Here is a 26,477-nt window from a genome sequence, read left to right as displayed (position 1 = left end):
TTCAATTCATGGGTATTCTTCTGCCATTGTTTTCCCCCTTTGTTTTTAATCACACGAACTTTAATAGAAAAATCGAATAGAAATAGGACGAATTAAAACTCTTTCCTGGAGAAATTGGGTGGCTCTTAAAAGAGCCTTTGGTTTGAAGAGAATCTTCAGCCAGTTTACTTGGCCTTCGCGGGCTTCTCGGTCTTCTTGGGCAGCAGCACGGCCTGAATGTTGGGCAACACACCACCCTGAGCGATGGTCACGCCACCCAGAAGCTTGTTCAGCTCCTCGTCATTGCGCACCGCCAGCTGCAGGTGTCGAGGGATGATGCGGGTCTTCTTGTTGTCCCGAGCGGCGTTTCCAGCCAACTCCAGGATCTCAGCGGTCAGATACTCGAGCACAGCAGCCAAATACACCGGAGCTCCGGCACCGACGCGCTGGGCATAGTTGCCTTTACGGAGAAGCCTGTGAACACGGCCGACGGGGAACTGCAGTCCCGCCCTAGAAGAGCGACTCTTGGCCTTAGCACGAGCCTTTCCACCGGTTTTACCTCTTCCACTCATTGTAAATTACAGTTGTTGTTCCTTTAAAAAAAAAAGTAATAGTGATACTTTCAGTAGCTGTGGTCTGAGTTTTAAATGAAAGCTCGCAAGTCTCCTATTGGCTGTAGTCTGAATACATCATGGAGCCAATCAGTGAGCTTCCCTCCAAACACCCCCCTTTCTGCTTCTCACGCCTAGCACCTCAATCCAACAGCCTCTTAGCTTCCTTTTAATGTATTTTAGTTTAAATTAATTCGTTTCTACAGTTTTTATTTCTTAATGTTCATTGTTTTTTAATGTAAAGCACTCGGAATTACCATCATGTATAAACTGCTATACAAATAAACTTGCCTTGCCCATTATACTTTGGTTGAAAACAAATATAATTGATTAAAATGAATCAAGTTGGTCTTGAAGCTGTGAAGTTTTATAGTTTATTGCTATAAACATTTCTAATGACGTCTACGAAGATACTTCAGATTTCATCAAAACGTTCACATTATCATCAAATTGTATGTCGAAATGTGTGTGCACATGAATATAAAGGGCCCGTATTGTCTTCGCGGTAACAATGACTTTCATTGAACAGATGACTGATGAAATAATACTCTTCACTATGAATTAGTGGGTGGCTCTTAAAAGAGCCTTTTTTGAGTAAAGAAAAAAGAAAATGAAAAAAAAAAAAAAAGGGAAAAGAATGAGTTTATTTCTTCTTGGGAGCTGCCTTTTTAGGCTTGGCGGCTTTAGGTTTTGCTGCTTTAGGTTTCGCCGTTTTGGGTTTGGCCGCCTTTGCCTTCTTGGGGCTCTTGGCTGCTTTCTTAGGAGTCGCTGGTTTCTTTGCCTTCTTGGGGCTCTTCGTTGCCTTCTTAGCGGCGGGTTTCTTCACCTTCTTCGGGGATTTCTTAGCGACGGGCTTCTTTGCTGCTGCAGTTGTGGGCTTCTTAGCGGCAGCGGGTTTCTTGGCTGCGGGCTTCTTGGCTTTAGGAGCCGCTTTCTTGGCGGGTTTCTCCTTGGTCTCGGTCTGTTTCTTGTTGAGTTTGAAGGATCCCGAGGCGCCGGTTCCTTTAGTCTGGACCAGAATGTCATTAGTAACGAGACTCTTGACGGCGGTCTTGACGCGGGAGTTGTTCTTCTCCACATCGTATCCACCGGCAGCGAGCGCTTTCTTCAGGGCGGCGAGGGACACACCGCTCCTCTCTTTAGATGCGGACACAGCCTTGACGATCAGCTCGCGGACGCCTGGACCTGCTTTCTTGCTTTTAGCTGCTGATTTCTTCTTGGCCGCTTTGGTCGCGGATGCTGGAGCGGTTTCTGCCATGATTTCTCTGAGTGAATCTGGACTCACACAATCTGACTGTGATCGACAATGAACCGCAGCGCATTTAACCGCAGCATGAGAACCGTGTAGACTCAACCTGCTCTGTTCAGTGTCTGCTCCTCCACTGACGCCTTTGCTTGTGTTTTCTCCTTTCATATTTGGGATACAACTGGAGTTGTAAAATAGTTTAGTAGAGTAAAAACAACGTACACATCGAGTAGAGAGATTGAACTTTAATTTGTAGACTAAAACACGCGAAAAAGTTACATTTATTTTAGAATCGTCGGATGAAATCCAAAGCCAGCACCTGTTATGAACAAGGCTGCGTGTATATTTCATGTAATTGTGTGTATTAACAGAAGTAAACTACTGAGTGTGTTATCTTGGTTTTGAACTAGCACTTTAACAATGGCTTTAATATATGGAAGATTGCTGAAGGACTTGTGGAGTGTTTCATTCAGAAGTTGTTTTGCGCAGCTTGAAGCACACACACATCTGTCTGTGTAACTGCTCTGCATCTCTGGTCACTGATGATTCCCACACGTTATAAAGATGCAAGAACCCTAAATAAAGTTCAAAATCACAGCACCTGATCGCTAAGATATTTTTGAACTGATTAATAAAACTTAAAAATGTATTGTTATATGTGAAAGCATTATAATAACATAACAATGTTGGTCGTGATTTCTTTCTAAATGTATTAATGCATAGGCCTATTTTTTTTTCTCAAATTCTAAAGCTTCATTGTTATTAAGTTAAACACTGACACGATTAAAGTTTTTTCCAATTGCTAACACACAATTTTGCAAACTGGTTTTATCAAAATACTTAACACAATTCACAATACAAATACCTAATATATCCTGCAAAATTAAGCACTGCAACCAAAACTACATATAGTATCATCAAAATCAAACTTTTGCATGAAATGGCACACACTTCATTTCATATTACCAGATTTTTGTCTAACCAACACACTGATGGGCATAATGAAAAGCACTCTCATCTTTAGTATGCTTTGCCATAATACTAAAATAGTTCAAATTGTAGAAAATTCTTCAGATTGTTCACATGCACATAAATATTTGCATATACACACACATCCTGTAGAAACATGTTTTTTATATATATATATATATATATATATATATATATATATATATATATATATATATATTTTTTTTTTTCACCAAACAAGTTAGTGCAACATATGCACAGCAGATATATTTACAATGGACTGAACAAAAATATGCTCACAAAAAAACAGTAAACTGAAAAAGATTGAAGTGTTAAAGGTGCATTGCGCAACTTTTCATGTTAAAAATACCCGTTTTCTAACCCATACATGCTTAAACAATTGCCTGATGGGCTGAATGAGCCCTTCTCTGATCACTGCGATTGTCTCTATAATCCTGTACAGTAAAATAAATAAGAGGGATTCGGGTCGGAATTTGAGACTGGGCGTGACGTCATGCGCGTTCACGGCACGCTCACCTGGCTATGTCTGGCAGGTTTGTGTATTCGCCGCCATTCTCCGTAGAAGATGGATTCTAAGAGACCGGCTTGTAGTTCATTTCAAACACCAACGCAAACTCCACGTAAGATAAAAAAAAGAAAACTTTTGTCTAGTGCAAAAGACAACCTCTGGTTGCAGTTTCGCTTGCCGCCAGAGGGGGCATAGTTCTGCAAAAACTCAGAGACTTGCGCAATGCACCTTTAACAGTTAAAGGTGAACTAAGTAACTTTTTTACCTTAACTGAACAGCTTCGGAGTCATTGGAATGGTTATATAACTTATTTCGGGTTGAATGGTGGTCGTTTCGCACCCCCCTGGTGCCCGTGAGCGGAAAATACGCACTTGCAACTTTGAGCCGGCGGGCCGCCGGCCGCTGCGTCAGGAAGTCTCGCGTGATATCAGGTCTCGCGATGTAAACAATTGCTTTACGGCCAAAAGAAATCTGCTAAAATGCTGTCATTATTGCGCTCCCTCACGCTGTCCGAACCCGAATGAAGAAGACGTTTAAAAAATGTCCCATCTGGGCAACTCCGGTCCTGGAGGGCCACTGTCCTACAGAGTTTAGCTTCAACCCTAATCAAACACACCTGAACAAGCTAATCAAGGTCCTCAGGATTACTAGAAAATTACAGGCAGGTGATTTTTTCAGGGTTGGAGCTAAACTCTGTAGGACAGTGGCCCTCCAGGACCGAAGTTGCCCACCCCTGATCTATAGCCTCTGGTGTCTGAGAATCACCAACGAGTTTTTACAACAGTGTTGTCAAATATCTATTCCGAAGCTGTGGGGGGAGCTCTAGAGAGAAACCTGCGAGCAAAAAGCGAGAATACAGCGAAGAAATCCCGAAGCTACTGAGTGCTGCTTTAAGCATTGAGGTGTATCGGCCAATTAGCTCATGTAGTGTCATTTTGAATAGCAGTGTTTTGAAATGGCAAACATGTGACTTTATGTCAGATTGTTGTGTCTTATGCAGAGAACGGTGTTCAGTGCATTTAAAAAGTGCCATTTTGAATTGCAAAATGTGTGTAAAGCAGTCTTTTAGAGACTTGAGAAGAGGTTTTGCTCTCTGTGTGTCAGTTTAAATAAGTGTGCTGTGCATGTCATTTTAGTGTGTTAGCAATTGGAAAAAAAACTGTAAACATGCCAACATCAGTAGTAGTTTGGGATTATGGTGTAGAGGTTGCTGCCTCTTTAGGAAATAAATCCATCACAAAATGTGCAAATTTTGGATATTTGGTGCTCGATTGATCTATTTTCACATGAGAGTTCATAAATCATTACTTTAAACCAGAAACCTAAATTAAGATATTTGCTAACTTCTTTGGATGAAGGACCATGCAGGAGATCTATGAGGAAAAAGTCTCTTATCTTCTTTAACCTAAAAGGAGTAGTTCACTTTAAAATGAAAATTACCCCATGATTTACACCCTAGTTATATTAAAGGTTGTATCAGCGATTGCAGGCCCAAAAAAGGCCCAAACATAAATGATCACATTCATCTAATCTTTCCTAACGATCCACTAGCTGCCCGCCCCATAAGCAGGCCGTCAAAAAACGGGGTGGGTGTTGTGAGGTTTTTTGACGGCCTGCTTATGGGGCGGGCAGCTAGTGGATCGTTAGGAAAGATTAGATGAATGTGATCATTTATGTTTGGGCCTTTTTTGGGCCTGAAATCGCTGATACAACCTTTAATAACACCGGAGTTATATTAATTAACACCATCATATTGAAGCTCAAAAAAGTGAATCCATCCATCATATAAGTGCTCCACACGGCTCCAGGGGTTAATAAAGGCCTTCTGAAGCAAAACAGTTTGAGTAAGAAAAATATTCATATTTAACATGTTACAAAGTAAAATTCTAGCTTCCGGCCAAACGGCCGTTCACAGTACTTACACCTAAAGTGCAACTTATGCAACTTGTGATGCCAGAAGTAGCGTAAATATCAGCAGTATGTCGCATTACTCGCATAAGTTGCGCTTAGACTTAAGTCCTTAGACTTAGTCTTTAAGAAGTCCTGACTATATCTGACTGTCAAATATTTAAAGCTTATACAAAAAGCCAGTGGCATTGATTATGAAACCTCAAATTCAAACAGCAATACAGTCAAATCAGACAACAAACCTACCTGACATTATCAAATTAAGGTTACATTATGTATTATCTGCCATATATTTTTAAACAGGAAGTTTAAACAGTTGATACTATGACATAAACATATATAAAGCTAATTAAAGGGGAAGTGTTTGTTTCCATTATCTTAATTTCTGAGTAACACCAACCCTGATTCTCATTGCTGTGATCATCATGTCATTTCTCTACATCTATTGCTATATATACATCAACCACCTGTACCCACAGTGACCATCAGAGGCCTGAGAGTGGAAGAAAGCCTGTCAGTTTGACATGTTTTTTCCACTACTGCTCTGTGGGTTTAACCAATTCCGACTCTAAACAAGTGACAAAATAATGACAGTCAGAATACTTATTGTCATGGGTCTCACAACCAGTTTTGAATCACGTACACAGATCGTCATTGTAAAGACCACCTCTGATATTATCACATATAAACCTTTATGCAGCTGCAGAAGTTTGATTGACAGCTGTAGATAATGACTTAGTTTGGCTTTAAATCACTCACACTGACCAGCCAGTCACTCACACATCTCACACTCTCCTTCTACGGAGTTGAAAACTGATAAAAGTGGCTGTGGACCGGATGTGTCGTTGCGTTGTAAAGTCACCCAGAAATTCTTGGTAACACTGGTGTTTTCATACTTCCCTTTTCTAAGGCTCTGAGACTGTCAACATTTGGCAATACATATTTTGACTAGTCTGACAGTAATTCATAATGTTTGGTTTAAAGTGATCTGCATAAAGCCCAAATCAGATCCAGCATTGAAATTAATCACTTCTCATTCAGTCTGATGTAGATTTGCATTCATTCCTAATAAACCATCGTTATAACATATATGAACATGCCTAATAAGACTTTTCTTAAAATGTATTCAAGGCTCTTTATGAGGAACTCTTTCACAATAAAAAAAAATATATATATATATATATATATATATATTTTTTTTTTTTTTTTTTTTTTATTGTGAAAGAGTTCCTCATAAAGAGCCTTGAAGCCTTATAGTTTTTGTTTCTCTCTTTTGTTCTAAATTCTTATTCGGTTCTGAAATCAAGGAAGTATAAGCAACTGTGAACTACGTTTTCTTCTGTGTTTGTTCAGGAAGTGTTGCGTCTATAAGACAGACTGTGTGTTTGACAGCGTGTCATTAATAGATCAGGATGGAGCTCAGTTCACTTCCTCTAATGATCTGTGAGTATTTTTTTCTCATTTATGCATCATTTTCACATTTTGTATAATGATCTAGTGAATCAGTGTTTATCTGTATTTCATCTTTTTATAGTGAATCTGTTTTTCATTTATGCTGCTAATAATTTGAGCAGCAAATCAGTCTGTGGCTCATGATATCCACACTGTTAATTTAGCGTAAAATATAATACTCTTTTATCCTGTAAATTTCTGGTGAATTTTTACCGTGCGTGCGTGCGTGCGCGTGTGCGTGTGTGTGTGTGTGTGTGTGTGTGTGTGTGTGTGTGTGTGTGTGTGTGTGTGTGAAACACTAGCTGAATGAGAGTGTATTGATCATTACTGTGATTCTTCAGTCGTTCAGTTTATGGTTTGTAATGGTTCATGTGTTGAATCACACATACTGTCTTGTTCTGTAAAGTTACTTTGTTGTCTTCAGTAGATCTGCAGCATCTTATATCTTTAGCATAGTAGATCTTTAGTGTATCGTAGTCTTTTTGTGATGTGCTGACTGACATCAATGACCAACTTCCCATATGAAGCACTGATGGCACGCAAGATAAGATCCGCAGTCCAATGGCTTGAGCTTCTCTTCACTTTGTGGTTGTATCATGACAGCATCACGCAGATATTCTTAGCAATGAAGATGATTTCATCACACTTCCTCTTTCATGCCCAATATCTCCAGTTATTATTGACTGCCTTATATAGATGTGAAAGAGTACAGATCTCTTTCATCAAATCAACATTGTCACACCTTGTTGTTTTTTTTCTATTTAAAAAAAGTTTTCTGCATGTTTTAATTTATCTCGCCCACCTTTTAAATGCGTGTGTGTGTGTGTGTGTGTGTGTGTGTGTGTGTGTGTGTGTGTGTGTGTGTGTGTGTGTGTGTGTGTGTGTGTGTGTGTGTGTGTGTGTGTGGTTTGTCTCTTTTTGCTTTTTAGTGCTGATTTCATACATCCGCCCTGGACAAACTCAAGGTGATTTATACATTTATATTTTATTCAAATCTTATATACAATAACACAGTGGAGCAGAAAGCATTTATAGCAGCATGTCAAGTGTTCATGTCATTTATTGGGTCCTTATGATACAGCTGAGCTGTGTATGAAACAAATGCCTTGTATGATTAATGTTTAAACATCTGAATGTTTTGTGTGATGTTATAGAGAGACCAAAGGCTGTAGTGATTATAGAGCCTGACAAACATGAAACCGTCACTGTCAGATGTGAAATACCAGGAACTGAAGACGACTGGACATACAGCTGGTTTAGAGACGGATCATCTCTGCCCTTCAGCTCTGACAGAGAATTCAGCTCCAAACCTGATGAATCTCTCAGTAGCATCAACGTCACCTGTAGAGGAGAGAGAAGTGATGAACAGAAGTCAGAGATCAGTGACGCTGTTACACTGACTGTATCATGTGAGTCTGATCCTCTTCACAGCTGAAATCAGTTACACTGGGAAGTGATGATGTGATAAAAAGGGCTTTTATTTGCACAGAAGAAAAGAAGGTGGTTGTAAATAAAGTGAGGTTATTGTTCTCAGCGAGCAGGGCATGATGTTTCTAGAGGAACAGAGCGGTTAGATTTATTGATATTTTAATTGTATTGCACTATTACTGGACAGATGAGAAATACATTTTCATTATCTTCTTTTATTCACTTATCTTGGTTTCTTTCAGATGTTTTATCATAACTTCTGTTTGTGCAGTTCTTCTAGAGACACCTAAAGCTGTTCTGACTGTTCAGCCTGAACCATCACAGATATTCAGAGGAGAGAATGTCACTCTCACATGTGACATACAGGGAGAAGGATGGACATACAGATGGAAGTGTGATGATAGAGAGCACACATCTAAAGAGAAAGAGTTCAATATCACTGCAGAGATCAGACAGAAGTGCAAGTGTAGAGGCTGCAGAGGATCAGACTGCTCTGACGAGAGTGATGAAGTGACTCTGACTGTGTCGGGTGAGTGATCATCACTTATAGAAATCATGATCTTGCTCAGATGGTATTTCAATATACAGTACAAATGCAGAATGATGCAAACATCACAGCAATTTACTGCTCTTGTTTTACTGTGAATTCACATTATAAAGTTGTCTTTAACCATGCTGCTATGAGAAATGTAACTGTTTACCACTGTAATTGTTTTGAAGTCACTGTAGGAGCATTAATTATTTAATATTTCTTATTGGTTATTCAGTGTCACGTGGGCACAGGTGATCACTTCCGTTGTTTGTTTGTTTGTTTGTTTGTTTTATTTACTTTGGTGGATTGTTTGAGCTAGTGTTGGAAGAGGTGAGTAGCGGGAGCCAACTTTCTGTTGACAGTATTGCATTAGTTAAACCATGTCTGCATATGTCAAGCTAAAATACAAGTAAAAATCAAGATTGCTAGTCTTCCTTTAGTAGTGAAATGACGATAGAGTGCGAGCGAGTCACAAGCTATCCTCTATGTGGCTATTGGATGCCGTGACCATAGTCACCATAATAACATTTGCATGGGATCTTGGACCTTGATCCTATTAAAATGTATTATCTAGACAAGTCAGAAATAAGTTATTTGGCTGATTTTAAGTTGCACTGTAAAAAAAAAATTATCTTAAAAAAAACAGTCAATGACTGTCGATGGCACTGACATGTTCATTGACACAGATATTTACTTTTGAGAGATGAACTAAGGATTTTGAGCAAGAGACTGGCTTTTGCAGGTAATCCATGGTGTTTTGCTATTTGTACAAATTGTTTTGAGAAATGCACTTACTGTTATGCAAATGTCGAGGATGATTTGAGAAATGTACCAAAGCGACTGAGAAAAACTGTAATGTCACAATACCTAAGATAACAGCTGGATTTTACAGATATTATTTGTAATTTTACCGAGTTTTGAGTACAATTTAAAATGAAAGAAAATGAACGTCAAAAAATGTACAGTGTAGTCAAACTATTCTTAGCAAGAATATGAATATTTACCAATAACTTATTTAAAATTCAAAACTGTTTGTAGATGGATCTTTCACAGTAGTGAAGCAACTACTGAAATACATCTTTAAAAGATGTGATGTCAAGATTTTTTTTTTTCTTATAAGCATCATCTAATGTTGCACAGACAACAAATACTTGACACAAAACACAACAATGGTGACACACAACAAACACACACACCGACATTAACATATCACCGACATTACAAAATAAACCAACAACACAAGTGTACCAAAAATAAGTTCAGCAAAACAGATAAAAGCAACAAGTATAGAAATATAAATAATTCAGCATAATCTGCATTGCATGCTGGGTGATGCACTGTAAAAATACAGTATGATGTTTTTGCTTTCCAATACTGTAAACTCACAGTAATACCATGATTTTCTTTAACAGAACAATTGTAAACACTTGCCTAAAATAGCCAGTTAAGTAGGCCTACTGTAGATTTTACATTAAATTTCTGAGAGTGCAGATACAAGAAAAGTCCTACTGTGAAATTACAAATTATTAACCTGTAAACTATTAAATTGTAATTTTACACTAAAATGTTTAATGTTTGTGCAGTGACAGAGTTTAGGACAGGTTGAGTCAATTCAGTTATGGCCTACAGTATTTCATAACCTCTGTTACTTCAATTACAGAGACACCTAAAGCTGTTCTGACTGTTCGGCCTGAACCATCACAGATATTCAGAGGAGAGAATGTCACTCTCACATGTAACTTACAGGGGGAAGGATGGACATACAGATGGGAGTGTAATGGTAGAGAGCACACATCTAATGAAAAAAAGTTCAAGATCACTGCAGAGTTCACACAGAAGTGCAGGTGTAAAGGCTGCAGAGGATCAGTCTGCTCTGACTGGAGTGATGAAGTGACTCTGACTGTGTCGGGTGAGTGATCATCACTGACTGACATCAGGATCTTGCTCAAATGATATATGAACAATTATTAATAAATTGAAAAAAAGAAGAAAAAAAAGGGGGGGACAAAAAACAGTACTAGTGAACATTTTTAGATGCTGCATGTTAGACAGACTGAACTGAGTTACAGTAAGCATCCGATTTTACAAGCCATGTCTCTCAGGATCTGTATCTGTATACATCTTTATGAGAGCTCTCATGTTAGATCATAAAACAGCCATACAATTACATTACTCATAATGAGCTGAAGGGTGAGGTAAAATTAAGACGCATTAAGTATAAATGATAGAAAACATAAGCAGTGATAGATGATGACTGAAGGCTGTATATTAACACAAGATCATGAAATATTTACAGACAAACCCAGAGTAACTGTGAAGCCCCAGAGTTCAGTGTTCACTGGAGACACAGTTACTCTGAGATGTGACGTGAGACACTCAACTGGACTGAGGATTATCTGGTACAAAGACTTCCAGAGAATAAAATCTGGTGATGAGACTGAAACACTGAGAGATGTGAGAGTCTCTGATGGAGGAAATTACAGTTGTGGTGCAAAAGAAAACCCCACAACACAAAGTCATAGAGTCACGCTAACAGTCAGAGGTAATGTGGCAATCTGATTTAATAAGAGTAATATTATTCAGATTAATGTCATCCATCAACAGTATCATGTTCTGTCAGTTAAACACAGTTAATGTCTCACAGGGAGACCCAAAGCTGTATTGCGTGTTCAGCCTGATGGACGAGTGTTCAGAGGAGAGACGGTCACTCTCACATGTGACATACAGGAGTCAGACGTCACTAGCTGGACCTACACCTGGAATAAAGATGATTCAGAGATTCATGTCAGTCAATCACAGGAATACAGAATCAGTTCAGTTAGTGAATCTCACACAGGTCAGTACAGCTGTAGTGGAAGAGAGACGCGAGGATCACGATACACACACACCAGTGATGCAGTTACACTGACGCTTTCAGGTGAGTGTGTTCAGATCAACTTCACATCATGAGTAAAAAACATCTGCAAATAAGAAACTGTAACCAACAGGTTAAAAAAATAAAACAAGCAGTGAGTAATTTAACAGTAAATACAACAGAGAATAGATTGGGTGAATTAATGTTTAATGTATTGAGCTGCTCTAGTTATTTAAAGGGATAGTTCACCCAAAAATGAAAATTAGCCCATGATTTACTCACGCTCAAGCCATCCTAGGTGTATATGACATTCTTCTTTCAGACAAACACAATCTGAGTTATATTAAAAAATGTCCTGGCTCTTCGAAGCTTTATAATGGGAGTGAATGGCTGTTTCTGTTTTGAAGCTCATAAAAGTGCATCTATCCATGATAAAAGTGCCTTAATGTTAATAAAGGCCTTCTGAAGCGAAGCGATGCGTTTGTGTAAGAAAAATATCCATATTTAAAACTTTTAACTAGCTTCCAGCCAAACGGCCATCACAGTCTACTTGCATAGCACAACTTCGCTTCAGAAGACCTTTATTAACCCCCGGAGCCGTGTGGAGCACTTTTATGATGGATAGATGCACTTTTATGATGGATAGATGCACTTTTATGAGCTTCAAAACAGAAACAGCCATTCACTGCCATTATAAAGCTTGAAAGAGCATGGACATTTTTTATATAACTCTGTGTTCGTCTGAAAGAAGAAAGTCATATACAGCTAGGATGACTTGAGGGTGAGTAAATCATGGGCTAATTTACATTTTTGGGTGAACTATCCCTTTAATGGATAGGCCTGTTAACTCTGCTGATAAGTAACATCAACAAAATTAATTTTAATAAAATAAAAATTATAATACAGTTTTTCTCAGTCGCTTTGGTGCATTTCTCACATCACTATTTACATTTGTACAACAGTTAATGCAGTTCTCAAAACAATTAGTACAAACTGCAAAACCTAGTTGATAACCTGCAAAAGTGTGTCACTTGCTCAAAATGGATAGCTCATTCCTCAAAAGCAAGTATTCATATCAATGAAAGTGTCAGTGTCATCAAGATGGAAAGTCCTGACACCATTGTTTATGAACAAGATAGTCAAATGGCTTTGTCATGTTTTCATTATGACGGTTTACTCTGTAAATGTTTTCCAATGCAAAAAAGTCAGATCTTGGTGACACTACCTGAAAATGCTCAAGACAGCACTATATACTATTTGCACAGCCATTTGAAAAATACAGTAAAGTTACACATTACTGTATTTAGTGAGGTAACTGAGTACAAGACACTGAATATGTATGTTTCACATTTTTACTGCATATGCTCTTTGCAATTCTAATTTGTTCACAGCATTGTGCAAAAGAACAAATACACCCTTATTTACAACAAACATAAACTCCCTTTGGGTAGAGCTGTGCACAACTGGAAACAATATTGCAGTACATATTGGAACTGAACATACAACATACATAGTACTGTAATCATTCATGCACATCCGGACGTTCCTCTCTGTCTGGTATAGACTATGGGACATTTTCAGGAAAAAAAAAAGATTTAAAAAAATGGTGTAAAATTAGCTTGACAGATTTTGACAACTAGTTCAACATTTTTTGTATGTAATGACTCAAGCAATGAAATGAGGACTATTAGTTTTATATGGAATGACTATTCAGCATTCACAAGTATAGTTCATTTTGACTGACATGACATAAGCAAATGATAATGTTATAAAACAGCAGAGAGTTGTATGAAAGCAATTGATGCATGTGCAAAAGCATTTGCAATTTGTTGGAAGGAATGAGAAACTTCTACAATGATGTGCACAAATGACTAAATGTTGTGGAGGTTGAACTAACTGTTGTGCAAATGTAAATAGTGATGTGAGAAATGCACCAAAGCGACTGAGAAAAACTGTAATTTAAGTTAATAATCAAATTGCAGATGATTAGCTACCCCGACCTTTTTTATTTGACCTACTGACCTTTTATTTTAAAACATCAGATTCTCATGCTCTGATCATTGGAGTGGCCGCAGGATTGAGCGTCTTGTTTCTGCTCATTCTCTTACTGGTCCTGCTGTGGCGCTGCAAACACAACAAAGGTTCCTCTCAACTCCTCAAAAATATACAGACAAAACTTCACTATTATGATTGATGGATTTAAAGATAATTCTATATAAATACCTGTGGGCAGGAAAGCCATTTTGCGTTTTGAAAAGCTGGTGTTTAGGAATCATTGCTAAAGTTTCTCTGTGTTTGAGCAGGAGGAGGATCTCCGTCTCCCTCGACTGAACATCAGCAGCACAACATCAGAACAGAAGAGCAGAAGAAGAGTAGACATACCCTCAATATCTTCAACTGCAATTATCTATTTTGAGATTTGAAATTACAATATACAGAATTATATACATCGACACTGACATGAACGGACTGATAGATAGATAGAGACAGAAGGGATGGATAGATAGATAGATAGATAGATAGATAGATAGATAGATAGATAGATAGATAGATAGATAGATAGATAGATAGATAGATAGATAGATAGATAGATAGATAGATAGATAGATAACTGACCTATAAAAGGGTGTAGTTTATCAACATTTTGTTTAATTTTATTTTCCATGATGGATAACAAAATAAGAACTCAATAAGTGAAAGAGTAAAACCAGAAAAAGACTCAATCTCACTCAGTCTTTCTTCAGACACAGACTCGGTGAATGGCCCTTCTGATGTGACCTATGCTGAGATTGACCTGAAACCAGTGAAGGAAATGGAGAAAAAGAAAGGAAACAAAGGTATGACCACACCGGACCACACGTTCTGCTTGTTTGCTGTGATAATGCAGTAATATAAACGCATACATAAATGATCGTTGTAAATAGTGATGTCATTTACATAGTGAAGACTCAACTCTTGTCATCTGTAGGACAGACCAGTGAGAGTTCTGCCACTGTTTACTCCAAACTCAACATCAAAACAGTTTAAGGTGAGGTAAGCTAAAAACAGCGCAAAATATCACAATATATCATACATATCATGCAATTAATTTAAAAAATCACATTTTATACTTGTATTTGTATGATTTCAGATGCTGTTGATGGTTATAGTCATATGACGAATGATCAGATGAGACACAAAACTCAATGTTGTGATTCAAATATGAACCAAAAGTTGGTGAATTGGAGATATTACCCTTATTATTAATAATCCATAAAAGTTGCAATAAAAATCTCATCAATGCCATTTTAACTTTATAATGTGGTTGAAATGTTGCCAATGTTTTTCCATGTTAGTGGTATATAAAGTTATAAAGTCTAGAGAAATAACTGTAATGCTTAACTGCTGATACAGAACCATATGCATTCATCTATTACTGTGATTACTATAGCATTATGTATGTTATTACAGAATTCTGAATATTATAAGAAAAAAAAAAAGAAAAACATTTGTAAATATTCTACAAGCTAACTCTGTATACCCATCATGTATTATGTATTAGTATGAATCTATCCTCTCGTTGTCCACTAGATGTCCCCATAGAGACGATCTGGTTGTTTCATGTCATTGTGTGATAGTTTTTGCTTTGTACTTGTGTTCTAGTGTCTTCTTTCTGTATTTACTGTGTTACTCTTGCATTAACACCTGCATTGCATTGGGCTTCAATCATGCATGTTAATTAAATCGTTTTTTAGATTTCATTTTTAACAGATTTGTTGTCATAGTGTTTTGCAAATATATATATATAAATTGCTGGCATAATGGTATTTAATTCAAATCATTATAGCCTATATTTTAAATTTGTGTGTGTGTGTGTGTGTGTGTGTGTGTGTGTGTGTGTGTGTGTGTGTGTGTGTGTGTGTGTGTGTGTGTGTGTGTGTGTGTGTGTGTGTGTGTGTGTGTGTGTGTGTGTGTGTGTGTGTGTGTGTGTGTGTGTGTGTGTGTGTGTGTGTGCGCCTGTGTATGACATTAAAGCCTTTTTTTATTATGAGTTGCACTCAAAAACAGAATGTTGGATTTATTCAAGACACACGTCAAGTGGTTCCACGCAAGTTGTAAGAACTAAATAAAGTACTATATCACTTACTGAGAAGTGAAGTGAAACTAATGTAGGGACTATTTTACACCAGGGATACACCTGTATCTTTCTGAGAAAGACTCTGGGGTTTATATGAACCACACATGTGCCTTTTTACAGTCCAGTTGAACACTATACTGGGGTGTTATTTTGGTCGATCGGATCACAAGTAGACGAGAGAGACACACACACACGTTTACACCTGGTGTTTCAGTCCGTCTCTTCTGTCCAAAGAGCAGCTCTGACATCAGCAAGACCAGCCGAACGCTGAGAGTGTGTGTTAGAAATCAGGAATGGTGAGAAAACATTGTGTCTGGTACGTTTTTCATCTTCAAACCAAACTTGGGTCTCCAGGCATCAAAGGCCTTGTCCCAAATGGCACCCTAAACACTCGCGGTCTTCCTACCAATCCACACTCTCGTGACGTAACGCCGCTTTGACTGTCGGGAAGAAGTCTGCTTCAGTGAGTGCGTTAAAGTCACCATTACGATGATCAGGGTTTGCTTTAGTCCTTGACTTTTTAACATTATTATTTTTATTATTTTTTATATGACTGCTGTAACTGTGTTTATGAGACACATTTATTATCTGTCTATAGATTAATCATAATCAGAACACTCAATGAATGTAAAACCAAACATTATTTGCTCTGAATTGTTTTAAAACCAAATTTAAGAAAACCATCATTCACTAAGTAAAATAAAGATAAATGACTTATAGATAATCTGTAAGACAAACAAAAGTACTTTTTTTTTTTATTCCAACTCAACTTATACTCACTTTTATATTAAAAATATATATATATTTTGAATATTTATTTATCTTTGAATTTTCTCTATGGCATTTTTTGAAAAACAAAATTTGAGTATCTTATTTCATTCTCCAAAAATAAATGTGAACTTCCTGTGTGTGCTGCCTGTGAAAACCACATCGTTTATATGCGGAAATCATTAATCATACGCCCCCGTTCAGCTAAAGACATCACAATCTGGATTCTACAGCTTTTTTCTTGCTTTTTTTAAACTGATTGTGTCAGTTTTTATATATTTTATATCTTCCTTAAATGAAACGAGTGCAGCCAATAAATAACAAATAAACAAACAAAAACAAAGAAACTCAGCAATTGCCTTTATTTTACAAAAATAAAACCTTTGTATTGAGCAAATGAGACTCATTCAAACCGGAGCACCAAAGAAATATAAAAAAAATCATGCAGTGCGTTTGAGAGAATGTGTAACACAGCAGACTCCATGATTCTCTTCAACATACCACCAATATTTTTGCAGTATACACTGTGCACTGTATGCCATTTTGTTTGCATTAAATACTTGGATGACCAACTGCATTTGCCAAAGATTAGCACAAGGTATCATCTGATCATTTCATTTCCAATTTGGAATGGAATAACGAGAAATGAAAAGATGGATCGTTTATTTGTTTTTGTTTTTTTTCGTTTAGTTTAATAAACGGAAAATGAGATTTCGGCTCGATTTCTCAATTTTCGTTTGTGGTTTACAAATCGGCTTATGGCTTTGATATTTTTTCAGCTTAACTTTTCATTTCCAGTGTGATGAATGAACGAGATATTAACATTTGTTCCTTGACTCATAATTTGATACAATTTTCAAATATTATGAAATTTTTACACAAAATAGAATAAACAATACAATACAATACAAAAAAAAAAACTGGCTGTATTAAACATGCTACACTATGAGGTCACTGGATAATGATATAGGACTGTTTTAAATATATAATTAATCACTGAACACACTCTTAAAAATAACGGTTCTTTATTGCCCCTTTATTGGTTTCATAAAGAACCTTTAAAATCCATGGAATCTTTCCATTCCACAAAAGGATCTTTAAATTGGAAAAGGTTCTTTAGATTTTTATAATATTCCTCACACTAAGAAAAAAATTAAGAACTGATCACTGAAAGGTTCTTTGAGAAACCAAAAATGGTTCTTCAATTGATATTTTTTCACATGATATCACACCCTTATATAAATACCCATCTGGAGGGCAAAACAAGGCTTTACTATATAAAATATTACTTATAAATATTATTATATTACTTTTAATATCACTAAGATAATGATATTATGAGACCAAATTCAATATACACCTTATTGATGATGCATACTATATACAGGTATGCAGATAAATCCAGAATATAAACACAACGCACAGTTTCTAATTGAGCATATTTCCAAAGAAAAACATTTTAAAGAAAATGCGTAACTATTTAACACATTGCGTTCATATTCTGGATGTTTTGCCCTCCAGGTCTCCGTCACGTAACCGGAAACTTTGAATTGCATCGCTACAAAACCCCCCGTTTGGGAACCTTTATTTTTAAGAGTGTAATGCATAACATTTCACAAACTTTTAAAATAAAAATACAGGCAGCATATGTGTATACTGCACAGTATTCAGTAAGCATCCATCATATGACCATATAATTCCTACTTATCTATTATTCAGTATTAAAAACACACAAAATATACAGTTTTTCCTTTTTCTGTGGTTTCTGTGGTTCTCCACTGCAGTGGCGTCTCTGACGTGTGCAGTATCTGTATGTGTCATATCTCTCCTAGTTTGCAGTAAACAGTGTTCATTTGCTCTGAATCGGGTTCTTCTGCCTTGTGTACTGTAGCTCTTACTTGAACAGTTCTGTCGTGTCCAGATCGCTGTTGCTCTGGATTCTCTATCATTAGCGTCACACTGTTTACTTGACAGGCCCTGGGCTGAGAAAGACACAAGCCAACAAATAAACAGGTCAAACAGAGTTTCACTGCATCTAACCTGGTAATATCAGGCACAAAATAAACCTGTAAAAGGTCAAACCTCACTATACAGTTATGATTCATCAAAACATAACATACATGTCGTGATGGAGTGTCGTAGATGGTTGCTTCAGTGTTGTTTGCTGGAGGATTCTGGGATGCGCCTGGCTTGTCCACTGTGCTGTAGATCGTTTCATGATGCTGTTCAATCACGGTATTCATGTTACGGCCTGTCACAGCGTGACTGGACTGATACAGAGAAAGAACAGAGTTAAGAATGACACTCACGACAAATAATTGCGTCCCGAGAGAGAATTTTACTGATACCTGCGGATGAACTTTTGAAGTCTTTCTTTTCTTGACAACTACAACAATCAAACTCATAAACAATCCCAACGCGACAGCGACGCCGGCGATGACCGCCATCCAAGAGATGAGGTCTGGTGGAGAACGCGGATCACTTTGCAGTTTTTCATGGCCTAGAAATATTAAAACACATTTTAGAAAGAGAAACAACAACAAATCAGTTATTTATACAAGGATGGAGTGTCTATTTACACTAAGTGTGAAAAGTCCAGCTTGTTGGTAGAGGTTATTTACACTGACTCCGCCCACTGACGTCTGATTGGGCCATACAAGAACAGTAGCAGAAGTGTCGCGGTGAGGTGCGTGACATAAAGTTCAAAGTGACCCGCGTTCGAATCCGCCTTTTGCTGAAATACGGTTTACTCCCATCACATATCAGATCAGAAAAGCATTTATTTCAAGAAAATATTCGAAAATTGGAAATAAAGTGTTTAACGTGTGTTTAATAATAAGGTGTTTATCGGTTAATAGTAGGTGTAGGGAGGGCTTTATTGTCACAATAACACAGCATCTATTTAATAATTTTAATAAATATAAATAATAAATAAATAAAATAATTTACACTATGTTACTGCATACCGTTTAATGTACAACAACACTGAGGTATATACAAGTGTAATTATAAGTATACAAAGCATGTAATTTTTACACTTACCTACACTTACAAAGAAAATACAATTTGAACATATTGTAAATAGCTGCTGCCTTTATTACTAGGGGCCAAGCACTGAAAGTGTATGGAAGTCTAAGCCAACCTAATAACTTTTGAACCGTAAGGGCTAGAAACTACATTTTAGATTTTGCATCAAGATTGCATCATATGACGTCATTTTCCATCATGTAAATCTTGAATTCCTTCATTTTTTATATTTTAAAAAACTTACTTTTTCAAACTCGTCCAACCTAGACGGTTGCTCCGATTTTCACGAAAATTGAACCAGATCGTCTTCAGATCATGCCGATAAAATGTTATTGAATTCAAGTTGATTCGTCAAACCGTTCTCGAATACCGCGCAAACTAATTTTACGTAGCGCTTGCAAAAACAGACGTAAGGCTGTATCTCCGAAACACTTTATCGTATTCAGACCAAACTTGGTACATGTCATCACAAGCATGACCTGAGGCCACATGCTGCGTTTCGGCGCAGCGCCACCTACTGGTCCGGAGATTCAAAAAATGGCTATTTTTGCGTATAATATTTGAACAGTTTGTCCAAAAATCATATAAGTAGTCTTGTTGGATTTGGGGCGTAATGCCGAGTCAAATGAAATCCGATTTTCCCATATCGGCCATTTTGGGCATCGACCATTTAGAATTTTGAATTAAAATTCAATATTTTTTGAACGCATGAACGTATCGTTCCAAAACTTGGTGTGTGTCATCGGCACGATGCTCTGAAAGAGTCTGAGAAGTTTTGGACAAGAAAAAAATATTTACATGCTTATAACTTTGGATTTGGTTGACTTATTTTCACGGGAGTCATCTCCTTACATTCCTGAATCCTTGCCGAGTCCAACGATACCGAACATGCTAGATTTTGCCTTATGGTTAACGCAATGTTGTAAATTAGCATTTAAAAAACATTTGCCAGTATCTTCGAAACCAGTAGACCGATGGAGACGAAACCACCGTAGGAAGTTCGAAAACATAGGTTGTTGGCTAAACACTAATGCCCAAATGTCAAAACTGTTATAGTAAGTGGCAAAAAAAATCCAATCAAATTCGCTTTTTATGCTCTCATGCATATAAATGTATATAACTCTAAAACAAAATTAGATATATTCACCAAATTTGACACACACATGTATGGGCTCACTCTGAAGACACATTAAAAAAAAGGTGGAACTACACCACTTGGTGGCACAATAATAGAACATAACAAGGACATTGCCATTAATTACAATATAATCTAATGATATTAAATGCTACATTTTACGAATGCATTGTGGCTCTTCAGCTATCAGGTTAACCATAAGCTACATTAGCATTAAGATATCTGAGATAACCTAATAAGATAACCTAATCTAGCCAAATCAAGCTGCTAAACCACATGCAACGAGACCCGAACCATTCAGGTCATGGGTTTGTATCATACAGTATGTGGCACATGCCTAGACTGCGATAGGTACTGTGGCCAGAAGTGGTGCAAAAGTTGCTTCAGTTCCAGACATGGTGCAGTCTGGCTATCACCAGACCAAGCTCAATCTTTTAAGATTGAACATTAGTCTGGGGAGTCTGCTCTGTATTTTCTACTGCACAAGAGGCGTGATCAACGGGCATAGTTCAAATGACTCTGTACGCAATTGGATAGTCAACCAATCAGACCAACGATCCGGGTGACGTACTTTGCAGAGCTACGCGAGAACTCCAGGCAGGAAATGTGTAACCAAACGTGTTGATCAGCGGTTTGCAGAAGCAGCAATGGAATCGAGAGATTTTTGCAGGTTATGCAAAATCAAACATGAAAGTTTGTGGTATTTACACCCATTCGAGCGATTGGTTTGCTAAACTAAAGAAGCCATTGAGCATCGTTGAGAGGTTAAAAGGAATTGGACAGAGCCATAACAGCTGGATTAAACCCGCCAATAGCGCGCCAGGTGGATAAGCCAGTTTTTGATTGGTTCCCGCAAATATGTAAAGGAAGCAGCAGAGATAAATGTACAGGTTTCCAGCCTGAGCTGCAGGGCGAAATCAAATCGCTGGCAGATCCGGCTGGGTTTACCCAGTCTAGACGTGGTGTCTATCTGAGAAGGAACTCAATAAATAAGACATGTGGTGCATTTATATAAAAATTCTTCATTTTGAGTTGATCCTCACTTGAAACGGTTTTTCATCGTGGAAGTTTTGCATTTGGTGAGCTAATAAAATATTAAAACTAGGTCAAATAGATATTTTGTGTACAGTTATTTAATTATGCCATCCGGTATCATGGACTCACTCTCTTGTTTCACACAAACACAGCTGCTGCCATTTTGTGACGATTGTTTTGAACACTCGATCACAAGATAACAAACAGTTACGATTTTAAAACAGTTTCATCTCAAATCAATATCTCTTATCCCCATAATTATTAATGTGTTGAAATGCTGTGTAATAAGTGGTATGACTGTATACTGTATCTCTTAAATGTGCATCTAGTTTGAACTTGCCGTGCTGCAACTGCTCTCTCCGCGGAAGCTTTACGTCTAAAGACCTAATAAAAAATTTCAACTCAGATCAATATTTCGTGTCTAATTATTTAATTATGTGACAAGTAGCGTGTAATAAGTGAAATAATGTACATCCAGCCTGTTGTTATCTCAGAATAAACCCCTTCAGGTGTGTGTGTGTGTGTGTGTGTGTGTGTGTGTGCGTGCGTGCGTGCGTGCGTGTGTGTGTGTGTGTGTGTGTTATCTGGCTGGATGTGCATTAACCCTTACTTATTTTATCTTATTTTATTTTAAATCACATATCATGTATTTGAAATCACATACTTCCCCACTATATAGTAGGCGAAAAAACAGTATGTGACAAAAGTAGTATATCTGAATTCACAGTCCTCATCAAACTCATTAAAGGGTAGGCAAAAAGTACCCGGATGACCTACTACTTCCAGCAAGTGTGCATACGATGGATACTTCACTATCCCAATGACAACGTCCAGATTACATTCACACTATATAGAAAATATCGTGAAGTAATTACTTAAAATTAGTACCTACTCAAGAGAGTAATGTATTCCCCTTTATACTTTAGAAAATTAGTTTACACTGACAATTTGTAAAATAGTTTCAAAGAAGCTTTACAGAAATGAATGAATTCATAAACATATGCAACACTTTAATTTGGCACTTTAGAGTTAGATAATAGGATGGTTATTGGGACACATATACACATATTTGTGACGATATAAACAATCAAGTAGTTTGTGGTGCCAAATTTAGCCAATCAACCGCCTCCATGTTTATCTTATTAAATATTCATGCTCTTTGTAAAGCCATGGAAACTATTTTTCAGCATCTGAAGGAAACAGTTCTTAACTTCAGACAGTGTTATAAACACTCCTCCGCGGTCCTTCATTAGAAACCAGAGGGGATTTACATGACCATGTTTCCACAGATGTGACAGCTATTAAAACACACACTCGTTGCATGCTGTACAGAAATATGCAAATAAGAACATTAACTCGGGGTTTACAAATGTGTGAAGCGTGAAACCCGAACCAAGATGAGTGTTAAATAAACTTACAATTAATGTTGGGAGAGTGAGAACGATTCTTGCTGACGTGGTTGTTGACTTGGCACCAGAAGCCACTGCGGTCCAGAACAGTGACAGTGATGTTGATGTTGATGTCGATGTTGGATAGAGAAGCCTGTGTCTCCTCACACACACTCTGGTCGCAGTCATACGAGGCCCAGCTGCCATCGATGGAGCAATTCACCGTGGCCCGACACACTCCAGCAGACGAATTTACATCATGGGGACTCACTATGATTTCCGGCACTGAGAGAGTGTCTGCAAAAAGGCCGTAGATGAGTTAGAGGCAACATCTGAGCTGATGTACTGAAGTATATATACAGGAATCAACATTTGAAGAGGATCAAAACCTTTCATCAAAGTTATGCATGAATTTTGAACCCGTTCTTGTCTTAGGACAACTTTGAGGAACTTTTTTGATCCACTTCAAATGTTGAGTACTACATGATGTATGTAAATAAAGATGGATGGATAGACAGATCTTACTCTCCACTGTAAGATTGAATGCAGCCAGAATTTCATCCTCCATGTCCGTAAGAGCCTCGTATAGTCCATTGTCATTCTCCTGAACGTCGTGTACGGTCAAAGACTGATCTGAGGAGTTTAAACTTATTTTTTCCCTAAAAAGAGTTGGAACTTTATTTGACTTTGCAAGCAAGTCTCTCCTGTTGAATCGTCGCCATATGACTTGAGACTGGTTTCTGGGACTGATGCTCAGACGGATCGATTTTCCTTTCAATCCATAAAGATTCTCTTGGCATTTAGCTGCAAAATCTGAAGGAATGAAACACAATTTAAGTCTGAATCATCTATTACATATCCGTTCAGTATTCTGAAGTTTGGTATCGTCCTACAATCATAGTGAAACAAGAAACTTAGCACTTTTTATGATTAACAACATTTGAACTTGTTTGTGAAACTGTTCTGCTGAAGTCAAAACTCCTGGTTTGTGGCTTTGCTGCAGTAACTCGCCTACAGCTGCAGCTCTTTTACTGGTGCATTGCATCAGCCAATCAGAAAGCAGTTCAAAGGTGCAGAACTTGACATTTCAAACTTTTGAAGGATGTCACTTATGTTCACTGCATTGACTTGATCAAAGAATACATATTAAAGTGTAATGTATTCCTGTGATCAAAGGTGAATTTTCAGCATCATTACTCCAGTCTTCAGTGTCACATGATCATTCTATGCTCAAGAAACATTTTTTTTTTTTGTTAAATTTTTTCTTTGGTGAATAGAAAGCTTTAAGAACATTAAAATATTAATCTTTTGTAACATTATAAATATTTTTACTGTCTCTTTTGATTTATTTGTCATTGCTGAATTAAAGTATTTTAAGTCCCCCTGTTGTGAAAATCCAGCTTTTAATGTTGTTTATTTGTCTATGTGGTGTTTTTAATATGCTTTAAGATAAACCATGTGTAAATTCATAAGTCGACAGCATTGCTGAGTATTTTCTCCTTAAAACTGCAGTGAACCAAAGACAGTCTCAAAAACACGCTTTGAAATCGCTGGTGTTTCTGACGTCACAAACTACCTTGTAACCAATCAGATCAACGTGTGATCGTCAACCAGTGGATCTCTGAGCTGAGTGAGTGAGTGGAGGGGGGGCTCATTTGCATATTCATAGAACCGCGTATACTAAACGTAGAGTTACATTCAAGCTATTCTAAGACATGAAGAATTTTTTTAAAGGAAAAAAACTTTTAAATATGTACTTTTGGCGATCAAAGATGAGTTTTAAGGGATAAAATTATTGATTACAGGGGGACTTTTAAAACTTAATGACCCCAAACTTTTGAGTGATACAACATGCTAAAGAAAGTCTGGAAATGGTCCACCGTGACGAAAGAAATGTCATATGAGTTTGGAAAGCACAAGGGGTGTTTAGTGAGAAATATGTCTTAATCTGAACAAGAAACTGTGAGGGAATCTTTAGATTATATTTTGAGCAGGGAAATCCATCATAAAGTAGATTCGTACCTAAACTGAAGCCAAAAATACACAGCAGAAAGAGTTTCATAGCTGTCAGCTCGACTTTGAAGACTGAAAATAAGACACCAGACTTCCTGTTGAGCACCTGCAGGGCGGAAACAGGAAAGAAAAAGAGAAGTTAATGTCAGCAGAGCAGTTTTCTGCAAAACAAGCTTTACATACAGAGCATCAAACCAAAAAAAGAATTGAAAAAATAAAAATATATATATAAATATATATATATATGAAATTCTATTTCAATTTCTGATATCCACTATAAATCCGCCTCAGACTACTTCTGTAAAGCTCAACAAAATAGAAAATATACACAACTGAAAATGAGCGATTATTGTACAGTGTGTGAGTGGGTGTGGGTGGGTGGGGGTAAGTTATGCAGTTAGTAGAGCGTATCAGTGTAATTTTCTGTCAATTCTGCTGGAAAATCTGAATCTCGCTGAATTTTCTGTGCATTTTTCACAGTTTTTTTTTTTTTTCACTATGAGTCACAGACAGCAGAAAAGTTCACCTCCACCAACACACACACACTCACACAGTTTCATAGTCTAAGTCTCGCCAACTCAACTAGCAGATATTATTCTGTATGTGAAATTTACTCTTTTCTAAGTCATGCAACTGTTTATGTATTAACCTGCTCAACCTGTGAACACTTTACACTTCAAACTTTACACACTTTATAATGTACAAAACTGGCATGTTGTCAAAAGTACGTTACTTGTGTTAAATCAGACATTGTTCAGAAACAGCTGTGCACAGAATGCAGATATGAACTAAAATGAAACAGATTATGCACGCACTCACATTTCAGTTATTACACGTCAAATGTATGAATGTAATAAATTGATGACATGACGAGAGAGTTATAACATCTTACCTGCAAGCTCTGCTGTGGTAAATGTCTTGAACAGGATGAGAGACAGATGTGTGTGTTTCCACTCACAACTGAATTATGAACTCTTCCTGTTCATTTGCATATGAACGAGTCCCATGACATAAACGTGACGTCTTTCGGAAACTCTATGATTAATACATCACAATTTGTTGATCTATCTATCTATCTATCTATCTATCTATCTATCTATCTATCTATCTATCTATCTATCTATCTATCTATCTATCTATCTATCTATCTATCTATCTATCTATCATCCATCCATCCATCTGTCTGTCTGACAATCTATCTATCTATCTATCCTTCCATCGTCAATCTCTCTATGTATCTTTCCGTTCATCATCCATACATCCATCTGTCTGTCTGTCTGTCTGTCTGTCCTTCCATCATCCATACATCCATCCATCTGTCTCTGTCCATCCATCCATCCATCCATCTGTCTCTGTCCATCCATCCATCCATCCATCCATCCATCTGTCTCTGTCCATCCATCCATCCATCAGTCTGTCCATCCATCCATCTGTCTCTGTCCAGCCATTCATCCATCCATCCATCCATCCATCTGTCTGTCTGACA

General features: G+C 37.4%; 4 protein-coding genes and 1 long non-coding RNA gene across 5 annotated transcripts in view; 1 reads left to right on the top strand and 4 right to left on the bottom strand.

The window, feature by feature from the left end:
- LOC309493358 overlaps nt 1-13,870 on the bottom strand; it is a 171,389-nt gene extending 157,519 nt beyond the window's left edge. The window contains exons 1-2 of the long non-coding RNA XR_014203864.1: nt 13,732-13,870; nt 12,052-13,632 (exon numbers count right to left, since the gene is read on the bottom strand). This is a non-coding gene — a long non-coding RNA (uncharacterized lncRNA). The remainder of the gene's footprint in view (nt 1-12,051; nt 13,633-13,731) is intronic.
- On the bottom strand, nt 142-578 carry LOC309493302 (histone H2A-like). The gene has a single exon (XM_082162477.1). The coding sequence runs from the start codon at nt 549-551 to the stop codon at nt 165-167; it is 387 nt and encodes a 128-aa protein (XP_082018603.1). The 5' UTR covers nt 552-578; the 3' UTR covers nt 142-164.
- LOC309493272 (histone H1) lies at nt 1,168-1,947 on the bottom strand. The gene has a single exon (XM_082162443.1). It carries the CDS (start codon nt 1,846-1,848, stop codon nt 1,234-1,236), a length of 615 nt encoding a protein of 204 aa, XP_082018569.1. The 5' UTR covers nt 1,849-1,947; the 3' UTR covers nt 1,168-1,233.
- Nucleotides 6,613-15,233, top strand: LOC309493224 (B-cell receptor CD22). The gene is made up of 12 exons (XM_082162374.1): nt 6,613-6,685; nt 7,624-7,659; nt 7,849-8,103; nt 8,394-8,651; nt 10,315-10,563; nt 10,951-11,196; nt 11,299-11,577; nt 13,551-13,649; nt 13,812-13,880; nt 14,253-14,345; nt 14,477-14,536; nt 14,639-15,233. Exons 1-11 carry the CDS (start codon nt 6,655-6,657, stop codon nt 14,533-14,535), a joined length of 1,674 nt encoding a protein of 557 aa, XP_082018500.1. The 5' UTR covers nt 6,613-6,654; the 3' UTR covers nt 14,536; nt 14,639-15,233.
- Nucleotides 15,234-16,740: 1,507 nt separating this feature from the next.
- On the bottom strand, nt 16,741-25,950 carry LOC309493260 (uncharacterized protein). Its single transcript, XM_082162426.1, has 7 exons — nt 25,884-25,950; nt 25,001-25,097; nt 23,504-23,791; nt 23,009-23,275; nt 18,742-18,893; nt 18,514-18,663; nt 16,741-18,375 (listed from the first exon to the last, which is right to left on the bottom strand). Exons 2-7 carry the CDS (start codon nt 25,038-25,040, stop codon nt 18,211-18,213), a joined length of 1,062 nt encoding a protein of 353 aa, XP_082018552.1. The 5' UTR covers nt 25,041-25,097; nt 25,884-25,950; the 3' UTR covers nt 16,741-18,210.
- Between the last annotated feature and the right edge of the window lie 527 nt (nt 25,951-26,477).

This window comes from Leuciscus leuciscus (genome assembly GCF_965113295.1).
Source record: "Leuciscus leuciscus genome assembly, chromosome: 2".
NCBI classification, from domain to species: domain Eukaryota; kingdom Metazoa; phylum Chordata; class Actinopteri; order Cypriniformes; family Leuciscidae; genus Leuciscus; species Leuciscus leuciscus.
This window is presented reverse-complemented; position numbering and strand designations above follow the sequence as displayed.

Coding starts and splice junctions, on each gene's coding strand:
- LOC309493272 (XM_082162443.1), bottom strand. CDS start 1,848: ATGGCAGAAACCGCTCCAGCATCCGCGACCAAAGCGGCCAAGAAGAAA.
- LOC309493260 (XM_082162426.1), bottom strand. CDS start 25,040: ATGAAACTCTTTCTGCTGTGTATTTTTGGCTTCAGTTTAG. Junction 18,664..18,741: donor CTTCAAAAGTTCATCCGCAG/GTATCAGTAAAA, acceptor TCTCTGTATCAG/TCCAGTCACGCTGTGACAGG. Junction 18,376..18,513: donor ACGACACTCCATCACGACAT/GTATGTTATGTT, acceptor TGTCTTTCTCAG/CCCAGGGCCTGTCAAGTAAA.
- LOC309493302 (XM_082162477.1), bottom strand. CDS start 551: ATGAGTGGAAGAGGTAAAACCGGTGGAAAGGCTCGTGCTAAGGCCAAG.
- LOC309493224 (XM_082162374.1), top strand. CDS start 6,655: ATGGAGCTCAGTTCACTTCCTCTAATGATCT. Junction 8,104..8,393: donor TGTTACACTGACTGTATCAT/GTGAGTCTGATC, acceptor CTGTTTGTGCAG/TTCTTCTAGAGACACCTAAA. Junction 13,881..14,252: donor AACAGAAGAGCAGAAGAAGA/GTAGACATACCC, acceptor GTCTTTCTTCAG/ACACAGACTCGGTGAATGGC.